This window comes from Numenius arquata, chromosome 15 (assembly GCF_964106895.1).
Source record: "Numenius arquata chromosome 15, bNumArq3.hap1.1, whole genome shotgun sequence".
NCBI classification, from domain to species: Eukaryota; Metazoa; Chordata; class Aves; order Charadriiformes; family Scolopacidae; genus Numenius; species Numenius arquata.
In genome coordinates, this window is record NC_133590.1 from 8,190,781 (window position 1) to 8,215,978 (window position 25,198).

The 25,198-nt window shown below is 37.8% G+C and overlaps 1 protein-coding gene across 1 annotated transcript in view; it reads right to left on the reverse strand.

Annotated features, from left to right (window-relative positions):
* The window catches only part of NRAP (nebulin related anchoring protein), a 53,803-nt gene that overhangs the window by 17,846 nt on the left and 10,759 nt on the right, over window positions 1–25,198 (reverse strand). The window contains exons 10-29 of the mRNA XM_074159183.1: window positions 23,612–23,716; window positions 21,817–21,933; window positions 19,969–20,073; window positions 18,923–19,030; window positions 18,123–18,227; window positions 15,574–15,672; window positions 14,952–15,056; window positions 13,251–13,358; window positions 12,589–12,690; window positions 11,887–12,084; window positions 11,559–11,663; window positions 9,149–9,247; window positions 8,416–8,520; window positions 7,833–7,940; window positions 6,895–7,206; window positions 5,739–5,843; window positions 3,471–3,569; window positions 1,541–1,645; window positions 1,039–1,146; window positions 130–243 (exon numbers count right to left, since the gene is read on the reverse strand). Of these exons, the coding sequence (XP_074015284.1) occupies window positions 130–243; window positions 1,039–1,146; window positions 1,541–1,645; window positions 3,471–3,569; window positions 5,739–5,843; window positions 6,895–7,206; window positions 7,833–7,940; window positions 8,416–8,520; window positions 9,149–9,247; window positions 11,559–11,663; window positions 11,887–12,084; window positions 12,589–12,690; window positions 13,251–13,358; window positions 14,952–15,056; window positions 15,574–15,672; window positions 18,123–18,227; window positions 18,923–19,030; window positions 19,969–20,073; window positions 21,817–21,933; window positions 23,612–23,716 (2,412 nt within the window). The remainder of the gene's footprint in view (window positions 1–129; window positions 244–1,038; window positions 1,147–1,540; window positions 1,646–3,470; window positions 3,570–5,738; window positions 5,844–6,894; window positions 7,207–7,832; window positions 7,941–8,415; window positions 8,521–9,148; window positions 9,248–11,558; window positions 11,664–11,886; window positions 12,085–12,588; window positions 12,691–13,250; window positions 13,359–14,951; window positions 15,057–15,573; window positions 15,673–18,122; window positions 18,228–18,922; window positions 19,031–19,968; window positions 20,074–21,816; window positions 21,934–23,611; window positions 23,717–25,198) is intronic.

The window sequence follows — 25,198 nt, forward strand, 5'->3', positions numbered from 1 at the left end:
GGTTGGACAGGGCTTTGAGCCACCTGATCTAGCTGCAAATGTCCCTGGTCATTGCAGGGGGAGTGGACTAGGTGACCTTTAAAGGTCTCTTCCAACCCAAACTATTCTATGATTCATTCTTGTACTTACATCACTCTGCAGCGATGCTGCACGGACTGAATGAGCAATATGAATATCACCATCCAGGCCATGTGAGCCAACCATCTGTCCTTTCATCTTCTGGAATGCCTCCTTATACTTGTGCTAAAAAGGAAATAAGAATAGAAATGTGAATAGGAGTGAAGAGGAATAAGTATTAGTCAGATTGTTAAAGCCTGAATAAAAGGGTTTTCATGTTACAGAAAGAGAGCCATGGACAATAAATTCTGGCTATACTCAATATGACAATAAACCTGAATAAACCTTGAGTGGATGCTAGGAAGATCTCACTTGTAAAAATATTTTAATATTTTTATCCTATTTAGAGAAAAACAAAAAAATCCACCAATGAACACTTAGAAATAGCTTGGGTTAGTTACCTGCTATTACACAGGTGGTGGAAGAGAAGAACCTGGTGCAGGTGCTCAGAATCAACCTCTGAGGAGCCTCTCTCCAACAGCTCTCTAGCAAAGTGAGAACAACTGGTCTCCTGAATGCTTGAAATTAATCTGTATATCTCTACAAACTTTAAAGCACACCCAAGAGAAACCCTGAATGGTAAAACTTCCTGAATAAGCTCTCTCTTCCAAAGCTTGCCTAGCTAACAGTGCCTGACAGCTCCTGGACAATCCCTGTGATTGTCCAGTCACTACAGCAGATAAGTTGGTCAGCTTTGCTAACGGATGTTTGCTTTCACAAACCTTCCTTTGCTTAGTTACCAATAACACTTAATTGTGGCTGCATCTCCAAAAGCACAACTAACTAGACCACGGCCAGATGTCTCCCAGATGTAGAGCTGGCTGGACATGCTGTTTCCATCCAGAGTCACTCAGCAAAGCAGAAACAGCCTGGCGTGACTGACATATCCTACTGGACAATATCAGCAGTAAGTTCACATACATCACTTATGATTTCACCCGAAGCCTTTGCTGCCCGGAAGGGAATGGCATCTAGTTTCAGTTGATAGCCACCATCTTTCATCTTTCCCCAGGACTCCTTATAGCGAATCTAGGAAACATGGAACAGGATTAAAGCAGACTTGCTGTTCAGAGGGTTGACACCGCAGCATTATTGCCATTCAAGCAATGTTACCACATCAGTTTCATTCCATTCTAACGCAGAGGGCTAACATAATTGAAACTATGAATACACAACAGGAATAACTACATGACAAGTGTCCATTATAAAAACATATTTGTTTGTTAATTCTTAATCTTTCTAACTTAGGAGAAGTTTGATAAGAAGTTGGATTTCTCATATTACTTCAGAAACATTTAGACCATAGAATGATTGTATACTGGGGAAAGGAAAGAAATTTAGTATGATTTCCTGTAGAGGAGAAATAGCAAAGTACTATCAACTTTTCCACTTCACTTTAAAATATTAAAGGTCAGATTTATACCTCACTGATATTCATAGCATTTAATTTGGCCTGAAGGATTTCAGGAAGATCTGTCGTTGGTGTATACTGATGCTTTACACTCTCTCCATGTTCCTTGTACAGCCTCTGTAAATAGAGATGAATTTCAGTAGCAAGTACTCACTACACATTCAATCACTAGTTCAGACAAAACCATTAACAAATAGGTTTATGGAAAGCAAAGACTACAGAAAAGTGACAGCAGCATTAATAAATACAGGCAAATGTATTAGTCACAAAGTATTCGGGAAGAATTGTGAGTCTGATACACCTATCAGCTAGAGTATGCTAGAGAGGAACTCCTTGAAGGTTTGAGTGTATAAAACAATGTATATGAAAACTCAGATATTTGAATATTAATCTGATAAGACTTCCAACACATGTTAATAGGGAGAATAAATAGCATTTATTAAGGATGTGCAGTCATGAGTGGCCCGCCAACATTTTGAAATTCCACAGATATCTGGGGAGTTGAAGTTCCCCAAACACATCTCTCCAAAGTTGTTCATTTTTAGCAGATAAATGTGATGGTAATTATCTGTGCAATTACTCCAAATTTATTTCCAGAGCTAGTTGCAAGGGGGTGCTCAATAGTCAATGGCAAGACACTAAAAAAAACTCAGAAAGTGACTGATCCCACCATAGAATGGTCTGATCCCACCATAGTCTACGTGGGCTACTCATATCAAGCCTTGGAGAAAGAATATAGGGTTGGCCCAGGACGAGTTAACTTCCAGGTGTCTGCAGATAAGAGGAGTTCTGGGGACAGTTATCTGGAACTTCCCCTACAATAACTATGCAGAGTTCACCTCTTTCACATCATTTTTCTTTCCTAGCTTAGTTTCTTCTTACTTTGACACCATAATTTTCAGATGAATACAGAGAGTCACCGCTTTTTTGGCCTTGGATATGACCCATGTCTGGACCACCCAACTTGCCTTTCCCAGGCTGTAATTTCTGTGTGAGGGTTTGAGACCTTCTAGATTAGAATGAATCTCTCCATTTGACCCTGCTGCTGCTCTCTTTAGCAAGTTGGCCCACTTGTAGTGCAGATCCAGAAGAGGAAAATTAATGACAACCCCATGTGTGAAGAAGTAGAGCAGCAGACTGATTTTGACTGTGTCTCAGTGAAAGACACTGACTTATATTTATCCTGCCTGAGATGTAAGCCTTTTGGATCTTATTAATTAAACCAAAGACATAGACACTATAAGTATTACAATAGCATGTGTTTTACACAACATCTTTCATCTTCTTCTTCACTTTAAAAATATCTATTTTCACAATAAAACATCCTCTCATGTTTGAAACTTGTCTTTTTTGAGTGACTTTTGCTTATTATTCTCTTCTGTATTATCCCAGTTAAGTCTACAATATTTTTAAATCGCTCTTCTATTAAAAATAAACATGTTTAAACACCAAACAGCCTCAATTCTTCCCTTTAAGGTTTCCCCTCCTGGATTTCTCTCTCAGCAGGATGACAGCTTGAAATAATTTATTTTTTCTTCCTTGTCATGCTGCCTTACATTTTGTTTCCAAAAAATATGAAGAAACTGAAATTTGAAAGATCTGTTTGACAAGGGAGAAGAACCCCAAGTGTGTTCTTTCTCAATGAATCTCAAAAGGCCAAAAGACTCAAAGGTCAGTCTTACTCCTAAATTTTACTTCTGGAAAAAAAATTGGTCAGAAAGTCATTTTTACATGAAACTCCCATTCACTGCAGTGGGATCTCTATGACTTCCCATTCCAAGTTAGAAACATGCTCTTTGTGAGATGTACCACACCAGAACACAGAAATTTCATGGTTCCCAAGGATAATCTCAGAGAGAGAGAGAGAAAGCCAGTGCTTCAATCAGGTCGTTCAAAGAGGATACCACTCTTATAATCATAATGTATATACATTATAACTTACATCCACAGCCTGGTTATAACTAATTCTAGCCTGGATCATCTCAGGAGTGTCTTTAATACTGGTAAACTTCAAAGCATATGGATGCTGACGGTACTTCTTCTGTTGAGCAGAAAAAGATCAAAGCTGTGAATTTTGTGCTGCTCTTTCATGCTATTTGAAAGAGAAAAATCATAGGTTGCTGGAGATTAGAGTGAATTTGTGAACATAATTATTATTCCTCTTTCCTCATCTTTATGTCCTAGGTACTTTCAGATTAATATTTGTTTCAATTTAACAATAACCTTTTGCCGATTAATATTAAAGTATTTCTCCCTAAATATAAGGAAAACATTTCAAAATCAGATTCTGCCTACCTAAATACTCCAGGACTCAGGATTTGAAAATCATTTTCAGACTACTTCAAATACAATATGACTGAATATATTTTTTTATTTACAGTTTTTTTAAGCAAGAAATTATATACAATTGCAGTGTGTTAATAATGGAAACTGTTAAACTTACTGTTTCATGTTTTAGGTTTCCTCCTAACACCTATAGTAAATCTGTGCAGCCATTAACACTGTGACTAATTGTTATGGTATATCTTCTAGAGAATGATATTAATTCTGCTTGTTTGAAAGGACCCATAGTAGCTTCTGAGAGATCTTATTATACGTATATGATTAAATGAAGAGTGATGGCAAAAATGACACTTTTTCTATATGGCCAAGTCATAAAAGCTTCCCTTCCTGCGCGAGTTGTCCTATACCCACCAATATTCTTACATCTTCTCCAGGTTGTGCATACTAAGTTTTCCCAATGCCTCTGATGAACTCCCAAGTCAATAAGTATGTTCATGGCTCTTCCAGAAACTGTTTATATCTCAGTGTTCAAGTCTAAAGGCATTTCATTCTCCTTTAAATTGAGCTGTGATCCACAGAAGTTTATTTGAGGGGACATCTTGATTAGTCAGGGACTCAAAACTCCGATGTAAAAAATGTTAACTCTTTTAAGGTATTACAATCTTATGAACAATGTTTCAGTTTCAGAAAGAAATCCCTTAAGAGTGAGCAATCTTACTGAGTTTAACTGGGGACAGAAGTGGCTTATGCTTTGCCCTGATCAGCTGTAGAGACAAATAAGAGTTGACCAGAACATCTCTACATAAAATTCCTAGACATTATATTCTGGCAATTGCTTTTTAGCAGTATTACAAGGGCTAGTCACTGTGTGTATGTAAGAACAGAGGAGGCTCATAGCCACCTGAAATAATTTAGTACTCACAAAAAGGTTGAGATGAACAACCTGGCAGGTCAAATTTCTACTGGGCAGTTTTCACTGCTATACCATCAAAATGCTATACCTATACAGATTCACAGTGACTATTCGAGCCGGCAGTTCTGTACTAGCTTTTAGTAAGCTACCTTGCTTTGCACTAGCTGAGGATCTGGTTTATTGTGTCTAAAAAAATCATCCTTCTTCACTGTAGATGATTGCCTGGGAAAAATGTAGTGTTAGCAATCAGGCCCATGTGAACGGATGACCATATTTTTCTACAGACACTACACCAGTGGTTATGCTGTTGTTCTCATTGAGTGAACGGACAGACGATTCCTATATCACCAGTGGTTATCTAAAAAATCACAATATTCAGTCTCCTACTGCCCCAGATTTGGCCAGTAGGACTCTCTCTGAAATAACACAAACAGAATACTATGAAACTTTTAACCATTTCCAGCAGAACCTCCTTTGAAGGTTTCATGGGACTGACACAAAGGATTACAGAGTTCATCTTTTTCTGTAAGTGATATCGGTTATAGGGAGAAGTAAGGATGAAAACTACTTGGGCCAATAGATGGCTACCGACAGAGATACCTATATGAATTTCAATACCTAACGTGAATATATATGAAAAAGGAGCAAGGAAGAACGTGTATCTGTTACAAAAGAAGGTTCTGGGTCCAATAACTGCATCTTTTCATCATCTCTCCTGTTTTGCTTCATTAAAAAGGTAGGCTAGTAGGTAGCAATTGAGCACTGTTTGATTGCCATTATTATTCATAATATCATTTGTCACCTACTTTGTTTTTGCAAAGGCTATATGGACTCCTACTGGTGTGTGTTTGGTATCCGGTTTCCCTCTAATTACCAGTCCTATCCCTGGTTTTGAGGGCTTTCATGTGGTATGCCTTTTTCTTTCCCCTTTGAGTGGAAATTATTTTAATTTTATACAGACATTTTGCACACATTATGCAGCAAATTCTGTTACATGCTGTCATGAAATCTCACCTCACTAATGAGTTCTCCTGCCTTCTTAGCCTGCTCCACATTTAATGACCCAGTGGCTATCCATCCAGCTCCTTTCATCCAGTTCAAATCTGCTCTGTATCGGTTCTGACAAAGAAAAAAAAAAAAAGTCCTATTGTTGGTGTTCATACACTTAAAATGCCATTAAAGGATTCAGACATCTCAGGAACATCCACCAAGTCAAATTAGTGCCTGCTTTTGTTTTATTCACTATTGCACACTTGCAAGGGAAGCAAAAAAAACTACAGAATGCAACAGAAATATCAGGACCCACTAGCACTTGTGCAATATGCTTTGCAAGGTAATTTTTAGAAGTGGCCTACACCTTACTGTCATTTGTAATTTTTACTCTAACGTGGCAAAACTTCAGTTTTATTGCACTGTTTAAAAGATCATTAATGATTTGCAATGATAAGAAAATGATACCTAGCATTTCCCAACCCCTGTCCTTTTGTTATACTGGAGGGAAAGCACTTTGGTTTGTTTTCTCCATGTGTCTTTAAGGAGGAAGAGTACAGGATTACTTCTCGCTTTCCTCACAAAATCTCTCCTATGAAGTCTACTGAATTCCAAAAGCTTATACAGGCACTACAGCTGGGCTTCTCAACGAAGACAGAAGGGTTTCAGCACCTATACCTCAACAAGACCTGAACACATATCTATCTTAGTCTCCTTAAAAAGTTTGGACTTAAAACCTCAGAATGGAAAGTCTGACTTACAGTAACCATTTACAGTATCAGGTAGTTCATCTTATGGTTACAGCTGAGCATGTGGTCTCTATATGGAATTTTATCACTATAAATTATTTAACATCCCTGCAAATTAGGTAAAAAAAGTAATTCTATATCATACATGAATTCTGGTGTTTTATTAACATTTTAAATAGGCTTTGAAGAAGCCGTGTTCATAAACAGGATTATAACTCCTCTCAAAAACACTACACACCTCAAATATATCTCTCTTGAGCAAATAAGTGGTTAATATTTACTGCTTTAATATATAGCTGTTTAATAGTTGAAAAATCAGGTGTATAACTATGTCATGGTATTAAAACCATAAACATCTGAAGAAACTGAGCCCTATGTGTCTGAAGGGGTTGAATGAAAGCGTGCTGAAATACATTAAGCTCTGGACTTACATCACTTTGCAATCCATAGGCCCACTTGGCCCACGCAACTTTCATGTCACTAGGCAGGGCTGTGTAGTGATGGAGAGCTGTCTTGTATCCTCTGTCAGTGGCCAAATTCTGAGCCTTTTTGGCATGGACAAGGTTAACCATATCCATGGAGACCTGGAACTGATTCTTCGTGTCCTCAAATGCCTTCTTGTACTCCAGATCACTCTGCAACTTGGACATCTGAAGGGAATGAGCCATCTGCGAATCTTCCTCCACAGCTTTTACTCCAATCATCTTACCCTTCATCTTCTCATAACCTTCCTTATACTTAATCTGTGAGGAAAAAAAGTAGACCACAAGTAAAATGATCTAAGCTGTCAAACTGACAGCTCTACTAGTAGTAAAGCAATGGTCTATCACCGTTGTGACGTGCTTGATCCTTGATACAAGCAAGAATGTCCATTTGCAAAAGAGAACCGGAGTACCTTAGAAATTAGTAACTGTTTATAAAGAATAAACCCTCTCTCAATAATAACATGTTCACAAAAAGCTGCAGGAAATCTTTTCCTTTTTGTTCTTTCTAGGAAAAACAACATTCTTTAAACACTGAGGTCAGAAGGTTCTTTCAGGAATTTTCTGGCCAGGCATAGATGTATTAAGTTACCGTGTTTCACAGGAGATTTCCACTTAATTTTGAGTTCTAAAATTCACCCTTGGGTCAAAATGAGAATAGGAAAACACAGTCATCATGTGGGGGAAAGCTCTGAATTGCTCAGAGGAAACCTGACTAATTACGGAACGCCAATCATGCAGACAACTCCTCCACTGCTCCTTAGCATGAATTGAGTGGGGGTGGCTCAGGGCTCCGAGACATATGTGACACATCCCCAACACTCTGGTAGCAACCTGGACTGTCAGTTGTTCTAAGGATAAAGAAGGTTGATGGAGTCCATACTCACATCACTTGCCAGATCCCGCTTTGCCTTAGCTGTCAAGAATGACAAAGCATCCAGACGAAGCACAAATCCTTTTTCCTTCTGCTTCTCCCAGCTACTCTTGTAGAGTTTCTAAAGAGATGACAATAACACAGTCTTTTTATTACTATCAATATATTCTATTTGTTTTATAGTCACAGGAAAGCTTGCAAGTAACATCAGACCAGTGTACACTCCATGCCCAGCAACAGTATGTCTAAGGATAAGATCCTGGTGTCTTCACTTACATACTGTTACTGTGGATATGGTGGATAATGTGTAACCCCATTATCTCACTGGTTCCAGTGAAACTGTCAATGTGCCACTCATCTGGAAACATGTGGAAAATACACAGCTTCAAACTCTAAAAGCAACAAGTCTTCAGAACAGCAGATGTGACTCATATTTGAGAGCAGGTAATTAAATTTAGATACAAAGTTTTTACATCTAAAACATTTGAACCTTCTCAGAGAAGGAACCTAACTTTTACCTACAGAACAAACATTTCAACAGCAGCTGTAACCATTCACAGGAGTGAGGGAACCCAAACCTCTGTCTCACACAGTACCTCACTGATGTTGGCAGCATTCGCTTTGGCCAGTGTGAAGACAGGATCATCTTTGCTGATGGTGTACTGATGAAGAAACTGCTCTTTTCCTGACCTGTAGGCAACCTGTCCGCAAAAAGCAAAGCATGGTTAACAAGCAGATGTCTGTGGTTAATGTTAAAGGAATACTAATTAAACCATCCGAAATATTCAAGGATTTGTTAAGGTTAATTTGGTGAGTTACCGTCTTCAGCATCATGACTGTTTTTTTGCCAAATTTGATTAATCCCTCCAGCTTGCTTCCCTACTTTTACTACCTCATGGATAACCAAATTTTGTGCAGATGATAATACTGTCTCAGGAAGACTCAGATGTCCTCTCATGAGTGCATTTCAGTCATGCTTGAATCCAGCTTGCACAACCTACAAGTTTATCGCCCAGACTGTCTTGCAGAGACATCCCCCTCTTTCTTTCTGGCCTTTGACATCATTTATGAGAAGCCTCACTTGCATATTTCCATTCCCATTGGGGTTTGATTTTTGTTGTTGTCATTCTAGTTCAGAGAATTCAATGAGAGAATTCATCAAGTAAACAAATAAAACCCCTCAGAAATAAATGTCAAGAAATTTTATATATCGAAAGATTTCATGACTAGGTTCTCTTCCACCACCACCTCAATGCACATATCTCAGGCATCACCACATTATGAGTAAACTACTTGCAAAGAGAAAAATTCATTCAGTCAAGGACTCACATCACTTTGCAGTTCCTGGCACTTCTTGGCATGCTTGATCTGAGAACTGTCAGCCACACTGGTGAACTTCAGAGCATCAGCCTTCTGTCTGTATTTTTTCTACATCAAATTAAAGCAGGTTACACAAAATTTTCCACAATATACACCTTCCCCCCAAAACGTAGTGCTTTCAAAAAGTACATGACTGATAGAGCCAAAAGTACGTTGTAAATTCCCCAGAGAGTTTTAGCACAGGTATCAACAAAATAAGCTTCCAAATACTACCCAGTGCTCGTATTTTCTACTGGGAGGACCCCAGTGGCAAGGAGGGTAGTGCAAGACTATGCCAAATGCCTTGTTGCTGACACTGCAAGCAGGGATACTCTTTGGTGCCAGATGTACTAGCTACATATTTTACAAGATCTTGGTTGCACACCAACAAGAGTGTCCTTCACAAACTGTGTATAACTTAAGTCAGGACCCAAGAGAGCTCACAAGCTACACAGGTACCATCTCATTTTCTTACATGAGACTTCTCAAGCACACGCACGTGCTGTTCAAATTACCGAACATATGTTACTGAGATAATTTTAAATTATTAAGATATTTCTCAATTATCAATTAAATTACAACAGGCAGTTTCAGTGTCCTGAAAGTAACTTAAATTCAAAATCTTCCCCACCATCTCCCAGTTCTTTTCAAAGCAGAGCTCAGCATAGACACTGCAGTCAAGCCCTCCTGGGAGCAACATCTATGAGAGCCCTCCACAAGGCTCAGGCCTTGGATGCGTGAAAAAACATCATGCTCCATTCATTCTCTGGTACCAGTACTTCTATAAAATCTATTTGAACTGACAAATTTGCACAGAGTCTAACATTTCTAGTTTGGTAAATAAGACTGCCCTTACTTTCATTCCATGTTATTTTTTGGTTTTCCTCTGAAACACACCAAAGTGAACGGAAAACTTCCATTGACTTCATCAGGCTTTGGATCAGGCCTGTTCTGAATCAATGTCTCTGCCTGAGTCTTTTGCATCACTTATTTAAGAGCAAGCTAAGTGTCTCTTTTTATCTTTGAGACAGTACAAGGAAATGCAGCACCCTATTTCAAGACCACAGTATGATAGGGCAGCCCAAGCAAACACTTCCTGTATACTTTAGTCGAATTCTTATTCTAACAGTTCAGCCACGAAGTGGGGCATTCCACCTAGCAAGAGTGTCAATGCATTTTTTCATTATCTAGCATTTCAGGAGAGAAATCCTTCTGTTTGAACTGATGGGTGAACAGATCAGTTTACACTGTGTCTCTGCTAGGGGAACACAAAATAGAAGTTAAACAAGCATGCAGCACTTCAAAGAGGTGCTCATCGCTTTATTTTAGGAACCTGGAAGGGAGGGAGGCAGATTAAAAACAGCATGTTTTGTCACATTGCATGGAACACAAAGTAGTGACATTTTGCAAAGAAACGACAAAATGCCAGGCTCTGTATGGCAATAAAGATCTCTAAAATAATATCCACCAGTCGCCAGTTTAAGTGACTGTCAGCCATCTCTTGGCCTTACACAGCACTGGAATGAAAAGGTAGATCATTATGAATTAAATATTTGTGGAAATGATTATTACTACAGCATACCACAGCAGCAGATGTCAGTCTATCTCTAGCAAGACACTGGATCTGAGAGTAGCTGCTCCTCTTTTGTTTCTAAGATGTATTTTTTCCCCTTGCAGGAGCAGTGAGAGGATGTCAGAGACCCAAGGTATCAGAGAGTGTGATCTCCAGTAACTAGCTGGCTTCTGTTCCTTCCTCCAGCACTAAGTGGGATTTTATCCTTCTTGTCAAAACCTCTCCTAATTTATTCTTTTCTCTGTCCTCTAGTTTTCCTAGCATTAGTGAGACAACTCAACCATAGCTAAGCAGCTGAGGAAGTGTACTTCCATAAGGTTAATGGCAGTGTGAAACTGTGAATTAATCAAGGGAAAGCAAAGAAAGGCACCACAAGTTGAAGTTGCCAGTAAAGTCGCAGCCCTTATTTGCCAAAGAGCAAAGAAATTTCCAACATGGCTAACAAATGTCTAATTTTTCAGCACTGTTCCTTAAAACTCTATGCACTTCATGTACTATAGGAATTTCTGATTCTTTTCAATGCTACTCTGCAAAATGGGCAGGTGAATGAAAAGAGGTGGAAGCACAATTATAGGGACTTCTCCACAAACTTGACAGAAATTAATAATCATATAATGGGAACACATATTTTTAACCTCTAACCCAGGATTTCCTAAACTGTATAATACCTAAGCAATGTCCATCAGTTCCTCCATTTCTCAGATTTTCTGAATTAGGAATTTCTTACTGATTCCCCATAATGTAGCGGAGTAAGTGTGCATAAGCATTTGAATAACCAACAGACAGAAGCCTGAGCACTTTGCTTACCTCACTGACCAAATCTCCTGCCTTTTTGGCTTGTTGTATATTAAGACTTCCTTCTGTGATACACCCAGCTCCTTTCATCCACGTCAGATCTGCCCTATATCGAAGCTGTAGAGGAAAATGACACTTATTGGCATGGGGAACGCAGATGCAATGTTTGCATGTGAACACGTGCACACTTTCCAGTTTCAAAGACATTTCAAAGACATTCTGAAAACTCAGAGTGCAAATCAAGCACTGTCCATATGAAATAAGAAATAACGTCAAACTGAAGAAGTTTATAAACACTTTTACTGCTTGTAACAGTTAAGCTGAGTATATATCATCTTACATCACTCTGAAGACCATAGGCCTTCTTTGCCCATTTGGTCTTCATGTCTTCTGGAACCACGGTGTATTCGTGGAGTCTCTTTCTATAGTCTAGGTCACTAGCAAGCGCCTGGGCTTTCTTAGCGTGTCTCAGGTTTACCATATCCATAGGCAGGTGGAATTGGGTCTTACTCTCCTCAAAACCTTTTTTGTACGCAATCTAGAAATAGAAGGAATGAAAATAAGTTGTCTGTATCAGTGTATTGCAAAGCCAAAACTATCTTAATTCTCTACTCTTGTTTGGATCCTTATGCAGATTAAGCAAAAAACACATGTAGAAATCAGTTCCTACCAGGGATGAGCAAAACAGACGGAAGGATAACTTTTGCAGACTCTAGAGACATCTTCTCTATTACAGTACATCTTACCTTTGACATACTTTTATCTGCTTGAAAGTTTTATGTAGAAGTGTTTATATTGGGGTTTTAATAGGATGTTATTTTCCTGCCCCAAAATAAGGACCATCAACCCAAAATTCCCTATGAGAACAAAAATACTGTGCAATCATTGCAGATTAACAGACTGAGAAAGGAAACCAATTTTTGTTAAATGCTTCCAAGAATTTCTTCTAGTGAAAGCAGTAAGAGTGGCAGATCACATGTTGTTGCTGTAAGTTTAATAATTATGAAAAACACCTTTTAAGTGAAAGAAATAAATAATTTACCTCACTACTCATCTTGGCCACCTGCAGAGAGTGCAAGAGTCTTGAATCTTTGGTTCCAGTTGCTTTTCCTTTTGTTTTTTCATATTCTTCTTTGTATTTAACCTGTGAAAAAAAATAGTTTAAGTCAAAGAACATTTCCAATTACCCACAAGATAAGAAAAATGTTTTTGACTGGGGATTTGGATGGTCAAAATTTACAAGGGCTTAGTCTGAGTCTCACTTTGTCACTTCAGATTTCCCAGATTTTCTCAGAAATTCCAAAAGGTGCCCGGTTGGTTTCATTTATGTTGTCTTTAACCTCATTCTTTAAGGCTCGTTTCTCAGAGGTGGATATGCTTATAAATTTAAAGTCTTCTGATTAGCTAAATTATTTGGTTCTTACAGAATCATGGAATGGTTACAGATGGAAGAGACCTTAAAGAGTCATTGTTATCTTGCAAAATTTGCTTCCTTTTGTACACTTGTATTTAAAAAAATAATTTTCAGAGAGTGAAATTTCATAGCAGAGTCTGAAAAAGTTTCCAACTGTTCATCAGCCATTGAGAAAGATGAACAGCCAAACGCAGGACTTTAAAATCCAGGTGAAGTGAGCTAAGCTTTATTTCCCTGTGCTATAGCAACTTATATGAAGAATAATTCCTAGGTAATTAAATACAACATACATCACTGGCAAGATCCCTTGAAGCTTTGGCGGCAAGTAAAGGCAGAGAATCAAGTTTCATTTCAAAGCCCCGACCCTTACTCTTCTCCCAGCCTTCTTTGTACTTAATCTGAGAAAGAAAAGACAGCAACATGTCACTAACACATAAACACACAAGATTTTCAAATTAACATGAAAATAACTAAGAGCAAAATAGAACTATAAATATGCTCAGTCCGTAAACTGGAACCTTCTTAAGTCAGAGTTCATTATCATTTTGTGCTAATTAATTGGCCAGGATTGAGTCAAGAATTTTATTCTTGGCGTTTACAGGCACTTTAAATCCCAGAACATGCACCAATAGCTCTCGATTTTAAACAGGCATGGGGGAGGGAAGGCTTTTCAAAAGTGACTGTGGTTATGTCTGCATACGCAAATACTGTAGATCAATGGGAGCTGATCTGTAGGGTGGAACAGCTGGTGCTCAGAATCAGACACCACACCACTCATTTCAGGATTTTTCTTCCCCCTCCCTGCCAAACTAGAGCTAGTCAGGTCCCATGCACTGAATGCCTATTTGTAGCTGCAGTTTTTTTATGTGAGCTGCTGGAGAGCATCTTTCAGTTTGGCTTCATTCAAAAGGAATCCAGCTCATGTGCTCTCAGACCACCCCACAAAGTGAAGCAAAGCTCAGTGAAGCAACCCTTATGATCAGGAGATTTGCTTCAAAAGCACACTCATGAGCCACACAATATGACAAACGCAGATGAAATGCATGAGATTCACATGCTTAACTTCTGAAAGTTAATAGAAGTTAAAGTACTAGTTGTTTAAGCTCTATTTCAAGGTTCCACTTGAAATTCTGTTAGAGCAGGATCAAGTATGCCTTCATGCCTACTATGCATGCACCTAATGAAGTACCCAGGAAACCTCTATTTCTGTATTTGGCTTTTTGTGTGGTTATATCTAACAACGAGGGTGCATCCCAACACATGAGAGCCACAAAGTGCTGGTCCACAGCACTCCACCGAGGTAACTCAAATGAAACTTAGGGAAAGAACACAAGGTATAGATATCCCAGGAAAAACTTGCAGTAATGCCAACTCAAAACCATGAAAAATTATGAAACTGGCTCAAAAACAACAGTCACACCAGTAATAAGTCTGGAGGTTTTTCTGGTTTTGCATTTATTTGTCCTGTTGGGCTTTTTTTCCTCCAAAACCATCTACAACAATGGAAGCTTGAAAAGTACTTTAAAAAAAATAAATAAATTAAACTTTTCCTGCAAGTGCTTGATTTTCACACCCAGGTCTCTAAGTAAATCTCTACCTATTGTGAATTACGAATGGCAGCAACAGTGGGCTTGATCCAAGCTCGCTGAAGTCACTGGGTTTCTTTCCATTGAGTTCAGTGAGCTGTGAATTATTAAGACTGTGCAAATGTTGGTTCTTCACACAAATACCACCTCAGAAGCAGTTAATTTTGTGAAGTGAACACTGATTTACTAAACAAATTCAAATAATTTGAAAAGGTCTTTAAAAAAACGTCCAGCAGTTTCACCGTACTTGAGATTGTAACCCTACCCATTCGGGTTACCATACCTCATACTATTTAGTAAAGACCGATGATAAATGTTAAATGATTTCAGAAGCAGTGTCAGGATCTTCACATTAATTTCTCTCAATTAAAATGAATACCAATACTTCCACATCGCTTGACTCACCTCACTGTATAGCTCAGCATTGGCTTTTGCCTTGACTAACTGAGGTACGTCCTGAGGTAGAGTGTAATTTGTTTTTGTCTTCTCGTACTCCGCTCGGTAGTTCAACTGCCATATATTGAAAAAGTCAACAAGAAACTCAGTTATTTTTAACTCACTAAAAATATGACCATTACACTGATTGACTGTTGAATTTCAGGCTATTAGTGCCATATGTTATAGATACACTCCTAGGTATGGCTGACATAAGTATAAGGGCAATAAAGCGATTATAACTTTTACCTAGGTACTAGGAAGTAGAAAAATTATTATATAAATAGAATAGTTACTGATTGCCTAAAAGTAGAAAATATCTGATTAACAAAACATGCATTAATAAATACACAGAAGATAAATGTCTAAAAAAGCACACTAATACAATTCTTTAAAATGAGGAAAACATGAAATCTACTGGTATGTTTTCCACATTTTTGGAAGTTATTTCATTCAGTTTGTATTCTTGTTTTGGTTGTAAATCTGCTGTTGAACAATCAACAACAAAAACAGTGAAGTGCTACAAATGCTATGAAATAAAATTATCTCATAATTCTAATTAACAATGATAGCTAATGATGACAAAACTTACATCACTGAGCTGCTGCGCATTTATTTTGGCTTGAGCCATTTGTGGAGTGCTGGCAACAGAGCTGTACTTCAGCTTGTCTATGCTTTGCCTGTAGTTTACCTAATATAAATTAAAATAATAAAAAAAAGATTTAATAAAGGAAGAAACATTCAGACTGGAAAATGAGAGATTAAGTAGACAAAATTTTGTTAGTTAATACTCTGGATAAATCTTTACTTAAACCATAATAAGTTGAGGTGAGGAAAACCGCCAGGATCTCTTGGATGAGATCTGAATTAATGCTCTGAAAATTTCCTACTCTGAGGTCACAGGTTTTATCCCACTTTAAAATGAATTTCACTTATAACTCCTTCCCCTCAAAACCATCAATTCTTAAAAAGATGCAGTTTCAGCTGGTGCCCAAAGCATTCCTATAAAATGGATATCCTTAACCATCACTCAGCCTTTTTTTATGTTTATCAGATTATTTCTATAAAGGAACATTGTAACTGTCTATTAAGAGGTCTGCCCATCGCAATGCTGTGCTGAGCAAATGAAATTTCTTACATTTTAGTTTTACTGAGTTTTAAAGTAATAATTAAATTACTTACAGAATTTCCCTGTGTGGTAAGAGTCTTGTGTAGATGATGAGAGAGGAAACATATATATTTATGGTACAAAAAAAGTCATTTAAATGTCAGCCATTGATAGTATTGGAGCCCACTAAATTCCTAATTCTAAATTCCTAAATTCCAAAATTACCACATTATCATGGTAGCAGGAATAATAAGCTACGAAATTAATATATTGAATCCCAAAATCACGCAAGATAAATCATGGAGAAGCTTTCTTTCAAAACTGTTACTGCCAAAGGACTCAGTGCTACATTGCAGGACACAGTCATTATTCTCTGTAGGCATTAATTAATATTCACTGTAGTTAATCATCAGTTTGCAAACATTGCACATTGCTTAAAACTAGTTTCTTAAGAACACGTGTTGGTTTGTTTTTTTTTTCCCAGTAAAGTGGAGTATATTTCTAGAGACTTTGAGTTACTGAAACCATTTTAATGTGGCCTCTCTTATCTCAGGTACCCTCCCATAAACTTCATTCTTTCTGCCAGAATCACAAAAACTGGGAAAAAAGGCCTGAATTTTCTCACAAGTCTAAAGTGATCACTTTAAAACAGTGTGTTTACTTCTTTACAGAGAGAATTTTACTTCCACAGTAAGGGATCATTTCTTTCTAACCGAAACTCTGTCTTTATTGCCACTTGTGATTACCTAGTGTGTGAGAGGGTTGTATTCTGAAAGAGTTCAAGGTAAGCGTGTGGTTAGCAGTGAGCAGACGAACCCTGGGACTGATTCAAACTACTGGATGATGGTCATGACTAGTGCAACCGAGTCTCTGTGGCCACTAGATTTACTCTAGAGGCCACTAGATGCTCCAAAACCAGATGCTGCCTATGAATTGTAGAGCCACAGGTAGCGCTGAAACGTTTAGAGTTGATAGAACTAATTCATACATTTTGGACACAAATTTGTGCTTACTTTGAACTCTTTTAAGAATACAACTGTCTCACACGCTAAGCAATCAAACAGTGAATGTTTTTTAAGCTTTTTCAAAGACAAAGCTGAAATTACTGCTCAAGAGGCAATAGCACATCTCACAGTCAAGGTATATCAAGTACTTTCTCAAAAACATAAGGGTTCTCAATTCTACCTCTTCACGCTAAAATCTTTTTCTTGGAAGAGGTATTTAGGCCCAGATAAATCTCGTATAATGCTAATGGCCTCTCTAAAGCATCTTACGCCTGGTTTCTTGCAATCTCAATGGAAAGACAGGTTATCTACATCTTAGGTAGTCAGAAATGCCCTGCAGAGGTGCTGCTCTCTTCCTGTTGATTTTATAAATACTGCCTGGTGACTGTGCTCCTAACTAAGGCACAAGTTAAGTTCCCAAAGGTAGATGAGATCAATCAAGCCTTTAACACTTGCGAGAGGTGAAAGAATGGTATCCTCTACCATCTGATGTCCTTCATTTATCTGTAGAGCACACGTAACCACAGCTGTACACAAATTTCTTCACATTGTTCCATCAGTAGCTCAACCCCAAGCACGGAGGGCACCTCTCTCACATGGACCACAGGCATAAGGAAGTTTATGTAACCAATTAGTTCCCCTTCAAAGGTGAACACCTATCTTCAGGGAATTCCCAAAGGATGAGAAGCCTATTTAAGTCTCCCTGTTCTTTCAGTGCTTGATGCTGCTGTTGAAGCTGCCCAGGATGGTGAGAGGTTTTGCAACACAGACTAGGGATGGGGCAGAACTCACTCATTCCACATCACCGTACAATCCGTGCTGAACTGAAGCCAGTGACAGGAGGTGGCAGCACTTTCCATTCCCCTGAGCCTTCTTGACTCCCTGCACTTTTTTGCTTTTTGTTATCACTGGCTGTTTTCTCCCATGATTAAATCATCATTTGACACAAGCAATCTACCACAATCTTTCCACAGAGAGATGATGAGCCATGCAAGTCATAGGAAAAAAAAAATCCATAAAATTATTTACATCTTTCAAAGGGACCAACTTCCTTGTTGTCTGATATGAAGGAGTGAGAGTAGCTGGGTAATTGTAGTCAACACCGTCATGTTTGTAATCAGATTTATAGGCTATCTGAAATACAGGGAGAACAAAAAAAAAAAAAAATCATTCTTTTTTTTTAAGCTGTCATTTGTTTGAATAATTATCAGTCAAGAGGAAAGGAGAAACAATAATATTAATATTAAATGCAGGAAACAAAGTAAGTTCAATGTCATGAGTGACAAAGAAAATGAAATTATTTGCATAGTTTAGCCACTAATTGATTCTTTTTCAGCTCCTCAATTAATCCAATGCCAACAGTGGGAGCATTAACTTAACTTCCACCTATGACACATCTCTTTTATCTTTCTGCTTAGTTCTCAAGCTTCTTACAGATTTGTAAATAATGTACTTGAAGGAATGGTATGTAACAAAATAGCTTCTTGACTAACCCAGTAAATTAAATTGGAATCCAGAAATCTTCATTAAAGGCTGTTTTTTCAGCAAAAGTCTGACCCTGGGGGTGGTGGCAAGCAACCTTCAGCATCCTACTGATCTCAAAGGGAGTCAGTATGTTGCCAGATCACTGAATTTGCTTATTTTAACTTCTTCCACACAGTAAGCTATAAATCAGTACAAAAGGGTCTCCAGAATTTCCCCTCTTCTCAACATATTTATCCCTCAGATCCCCAGTACAATATGATCTAAAGTTTTCTATCAACTTAACTCTGGAAAAACTTACAAACAAGAAAGCAAAACCCATACAAGTGTGATTAAAAAAGACTTACATTGCTTGCCAGGCTGCCAACTTTCATGGCATGTAGCATTCGCTTGTCCATGCCAATACCTATGTAATGGCCTTTCATCTCGTTCTGGTAGGTTTCTTTGTATTTAAGCTGTACAAAAAAAAGAAAAAATACTCTGAGAAAATATATTTAGGTTTTCTATGAGTTTCCATATGTTATAGCAGTGAGATAAATTATTACAGCTGTGGTCTACTACCGTTTCCTTACTTCAGAAATTCATGACAACTTTGGTGCTTAAAAAAATAAAAACTAAAACCCTCTATGAGTTTCCCATTTTAAAAGATGTCATTTACATATTATTCAGATCACCTGAATGCCACATAAAGGAGATACCTCCGCATTCTATTGCTGCATATTATTTCATCAGATATAAATATTAGAATGAAGTTGCAGGGAAGAGTTATTTGCACATAAACAAATGAACACATAATCATCTACCAAAACTGGACTGTTTAGGTGCAGCTTTCACCAAGCCCAGAGTAGGGAATTCAACAACAAGATAAATTAACCACTCTACCATCTCGTCTGTATGGCAAGAGATTTACCTCTCCTGGATTTCACGGAATGATAGCAAGCAGTATAAAGATAAATTATATTTCCATATCATGAGATACAAGCAGTAGAATTATTAATATTGATTACTTTCACACAGTAAACATGTTCCTCTGACATTAACTCTGTTAAAGGATCTTCTGCCTACTTATCCAGTCACAAAATGGATATATGCAATGAAATAAATAATAATTATGATAGGTAACAGTAACAGCTGACAGCTACTTGTCTAGATTAGCAGTCCACTCTAAGTAACCTCTCTTTCATACATCATAATAGTTCTTTTCATAATCCTACATAAAATGAGCCCCAGCTATCCATCAGAACAGACTAGGGCACGTGCTGTACAGACATGGGTTAAAATCAGTTATAATCAGATTCCAAGCGCACGCTTATCTTAAATACATACACAGATGACTTGCGATTCCAGCGGCTACCAGGCTAAGCAAGCCACAAACTACATACTGAAAACTTACATCACTGGTGAATTTTGAGATCTTGCTCACATTCTTGAATTGCGGAGTCTCACAGTAGTTCATGCTATAGCCTCTGTTGTTTCCAAGATCCTTCTTATACTCCACCTTAGCGACAAAAATGCACAAAGGAAAGATATGGTGAAACCTTAACCTTCACTGTCAAGTTCTCCCCCACACTTTTTATTTGCCAGACCCATTGTTCAGCAATTTTGATACATGGCTTTCATCAGATGGCATATGATGAAAACTAATATGAAGATGCTTTTCATATACTCAGTTCACATTTCATAGGCAAAAGAAATGCAATCACTTTCGTCCATTTGGACCTATGAGACAGTGCCATGGGGAAAATTATCAAACAAACAAGGATCTACAAAGGTATTTTGAGGTGAGCGTGGAGCAAATGAAAGCAGAAAAAGCAATGGGTGCTTTTCAACAGGAAGGATTGAACAGGGGGAAGTTTACAAGCAGAATTCTTCAGAGTAATTTTAAATACAGAATTGGTTTAATGTTTTCATTAAGTACTTTTGCTCTGAAGTAGAAATGTTGGGGGTGATATTAAAAGGGGTAATAGGAATGGGACAAAATTCAGCAATGTAGAGGTTAAAATACGTGGGGACTAGCCATCAAAATTTAAGCTACAAGAGCTCATCACCTGCAAAGGCTAAGAAAGAGAAAACTGTTCATGTGTAGGCTGACCACAGTAAGATGGCCAGATGCCAAAGTAACGCAGCCATGAGAAAGGCAAATACAGTCCAAAGCAGAAGCAAGAGGAGACCTTTGAGCAGGCACCGGGAAGCGTGCGTGCCATGTACCAGGTTCCAGCAAGACCTCATCAAGAACTTATGTACTCTCACAGTTACTCCTGTTTAAGGAACATGCACTCAGCCTGTAACAGCTGCAATGAAAGACTGCGAGAGACGAGAAGAATTTGGCTTGCTTAGTCTAGGTAAACAAAGGCAGAGAAAATGATAGCCGCTTGTACACATCTCAGAAGGTAATCATGCAGGAAGAAGAACTTTTTAAACTAAAGGGCAATGTTGGCTCAAAACACAATACTAATAAAGTGGATAGGAATAAATGTAGGCTAGAAATTAGAAGAGGAGGATTATGTGATACTGTGCCGAAACAGCAGGAGCCAGGAATCATTGGCCCAGGAGGCCCCTTCCAGTCCTATTTCCAGGGGTTTTTCATTATTGAAGGTTTTATACTTTGACATCTCAAGAGTATAAGTTTTTAAACTGCCATGGGGAAGCTCTAGAAACTCACATTTATTAATAGCTTTATAACTGATATGACACTATAAATAAATTAATAATTCAGAATCTACTGAGAATTCCCTAGCAATCTTCCCTTGGCAAGCAGAAGAAGAATGCATTATCAGTAACTCACAGGCTTTCACATGATGGAAGAAAACAGAAATCTGCATTAATAGAATGGTACAAATTTTGGCTCTGTTGGTGTTATATTTTAATTATCAGTAGAACCTTCTTTGAAACACTCTAATGTACATGCCCAAGTCATCCTAAAGCATTTATGGTTATAACTTCATAGCACATTAGCAGGACAACTCAGGGCAGGGGGTTAGATTTCTCTTCTTCATCTGGACAGAATTAGAATTACTCTTCTAGGGTTAATTTCCCACACTTTCATACAGATCATTGGAAGTGTCAAATAACAGCACCCGAAGATCTACTCCCATACCTTTCTCTCCAGTTCCAGTGCTACACACAGATCATCATACAGGGCAATAAGAACAACAGCTTTTTATATTTGTAGTCCTTACCCATCACACATGTTTGTACGAGCTGCTCTCAAACTTGTTAACAGATCGATTCAACCCCTTACCTCACTGACAAGCCTGTTAACACTTTGGGCTTGTTTAAGGACTAAGTTGTCTTCAGCTGTTAGGGAGTGAAAGTGAGCTGCACCTTTCATCTTGGAAAGATCTTTCTTGTATTTTATCTGAAAAGAAGTAGGGAAAATTATAAAATAGATGTCTGCATTTTCATTATTGCTATTTAGACTGGCTTCATGAATAGGGTTAAGATTTTTCCTATTCGTGCTTTGATAAGCAAATAGAACTTGCTAACTTGAAACACTGCAAGCTGTTACTTCCTGAAATAAATCACAAATAAAAGCAGAGCCCTAACAATCCCTGCTAAGCCACTCCACTAGGCAGCATTTTTTTTAAATTCAGTTTTACATAGATTGAACAGCACTGGTTGTTGTTCATAGCCTGAACAGATAACTAACAGATTCTTGGCTAGTGACTGGTTGGAGCTTGTGTGCTCTTTTATTACTGAAGTTAATTCTCAGTACTTTAATTTTAGACTTCTAGTCAGAGTATTAAAGATAGCCAACAAGTGCTCTGCAAACCTTTCCTTTTGTGGAAAGCAGCTTTTTGAGAAAGCTATATATTTTTGCATTTATAATGTTTTAAGACAAGTATATTTCTCTACCAAATCAAATTGAAATAAGATAAAGATATGAAGCAGCTTGATATAGAATCATAGGCTAATGATCATTCTAATCATAGAATGGTTAGAGTTGGAAGGGACCTTGAAGATCATAAGTACTCTAGTATGTTAAGGTTACTGCCATGTACCAACACTTCTCCTTGCTCCAGGTATTATAAATTAATAAGGAAACTGTTGACCATCAGCACTTTGAAAAATTACGAAACTGCCATCTTTATCTGGAAAGGTTAAATATTCCATGTTTAAACAGGGGATCAATGAGTTTGACACCAAAATAGGGATTGGTCTCAGAAGGTTTCAAGTTTTTTATAATCTCTCAGTCATAAGCTCAAGCAACAGAGCATGACTGACCCTTTCACTCTAGTTTACTGCTAGTGTCTAGTCCAGGCTAGTACAAGCTGAAAGACTCAACCATCTGTAAGCTCCTCAGAAAACAAACTGAGCCCATCAGCTCAGATGGCCCCGTGGAGGACAGGTGTCCACTCTACAAAGGTTGTGACTTGCAGGAACCTTTCACAGCAGCCACAGGGTAGTGACCTACAGAGTGACCCATTTTTTGTCACTACTGGAAACCATCTCCTCAAATAGGACTGAGCCTCTATAATCAGTGGGCTGCAAGCAAGTATCGAACATCACCACCTTTTTTGCCAATTCTTTAGCTTGCCACCCAAAAACGAAAAACCCACAGCCTAGAAATAAGCTGAGTGTTGCAAAGTGACAATGTTGTACTTTATGGTATCTTTTCCTCCATATGACTTGCTTTGTGCTAGAGGCATGATACATCAAAATATCAAAACCAGTTCAGCTCATTCATCCTCCATTTATTCGCTACTGGGAATACCACAGTAGTCCACAGGATGATTAAGGCAGTTGAAGGTTTCATTAATAATACAGGTGCAGATATGCCAGGAGGGTTAACCTAACAGTAGGGATCCCCATTAGTTGCTACATCCATCTCCTCCCTCATGGAAGTTGGAGCTGTGTCCCCTTCTATTAATGGATATTATTAATCCCCTGAGCCATCCACTTCCCAGCAATGCAGTGAAATGTCATTGTTGTTTACTTCTCAAGTGTAATTTTAGCATTCTCCTCCCAGGCACTGCTCTGACAAACTGCTGGTTTTAATTGTTTATGAATTGTATTGATTCAGGTTTCATACTTACATCACTTGCCAATTCATTTGCTTTCTTGGCATTTTGATAAGCTGGAGTGATCATAGCAGGAAAGCTTCCTTTCCCTCTGCGTTCTTCGTACTCATCCATATAATCCTAAAAAAAATTCAGAGTGTTTACTCATTGTATATGAGCAGGTGGGGCCCTGGGTGATTTCACAAAGCCCCATAGTCCTTGTTAGTAGGAAAGTTCATTGCTTCATTTCATTATTTTTTTTTAATGATAAAGAGAATAAAATGACCAACTGTAAGAATAAAATCACCCATTAAATAAACTGTGCCTGTAATACTACTTGTGTTGCATTGCAAGACAAATTTAGATAGCAATTAGCTGTGGTCAAGATAGCATGCAAGTATACAATGATATACATCCTCCTAATCTCATCTCAACTCTTACAGAGATGATATCTGCTAGCCCCTCTCTTTGTCAGTATATGTTTCCCTGGAAAACTGTAAAAAAATCTAATGGTTTGGGCAGCCAGGAGATTTGCTTAAACTGTCCAAGTGTGGCGTATGGTCAACCTTCCTCTGTGAAGTGACAGAAGTCTCTTGATCTCTCCATGGCCATTTCTCACATCATAACTGACCAAAAATAATATTATTCTAGTGTAGTGATATACTGTGAAGGGATTCATTAATATCTAGATATTTCTGCTTCATTAAACTGATAAACTCCTAAGGGAACAAAATCACAAAATTCCATTTGCTTGATTAAAAAAAAAAAATTCTTGCAGGATTAATGCTCTTAAGTCTATCTATAAATAAGTTTATGTGTAAAAGTTTGACAATTTTAAAAGACTTTTGATAATTTGGTAACAAAACACTGGAGCTTTTTTAAAAATAGTAATAGACAATGACCATGCCAAAGCTTTCTATGGCAAGATCTGGGGAGAATAGAGTAAGTATACAAACATGTAAGATATGGTGTAATGTGTCTTCTCTGTAATATTTTGTAAATCCTTTGTAGTAAAGAGCCAGTTTAAGTGAAAAAAGAATGTGTGGCACGTCAAGAATGTCACAGAGAGCACAGATAGAAAGGACTATAAATATTTGGGGTATTTCTCTTGTGACTTCTCAAATGCAAAACAATCCATTGTACATCATTTTGTGCACCATCAGTGACACATGATGATATGTCATATCATAAGTTTGTGAACAATATAATGTAATTATAGTTATTGCATCTAAATTACTCTATAAACAGGCACAGAACATAAAAAATATCCTTGACTAATCTGCTGAGTTAGTTTTTTAAAATGCCATTCATGAGTCTGACTTCTTCAGACTAACATCATTTTCTTTTTCTGCTTTCTCAAATACATTTTTATATTGTATCTAATATTGCTCATACTACAAAACAGTATTTTCAAAGTTCCAGATAATTAATTTTAGCCACTTCTAGGGTTTTTTAAACATGAACAAAACAGGTGTTCAGCACACAGGAATTTTACAGTAAGATTCTTTAAATTGTCTTATGTTATATAGAGATCTGTATGATGTACCCTCATGATCTCAACATTTAGAAATCTAATGCATTTACCCATGTTAAGTCACTCTTGCTTCACTCAGAAAGCTCCAT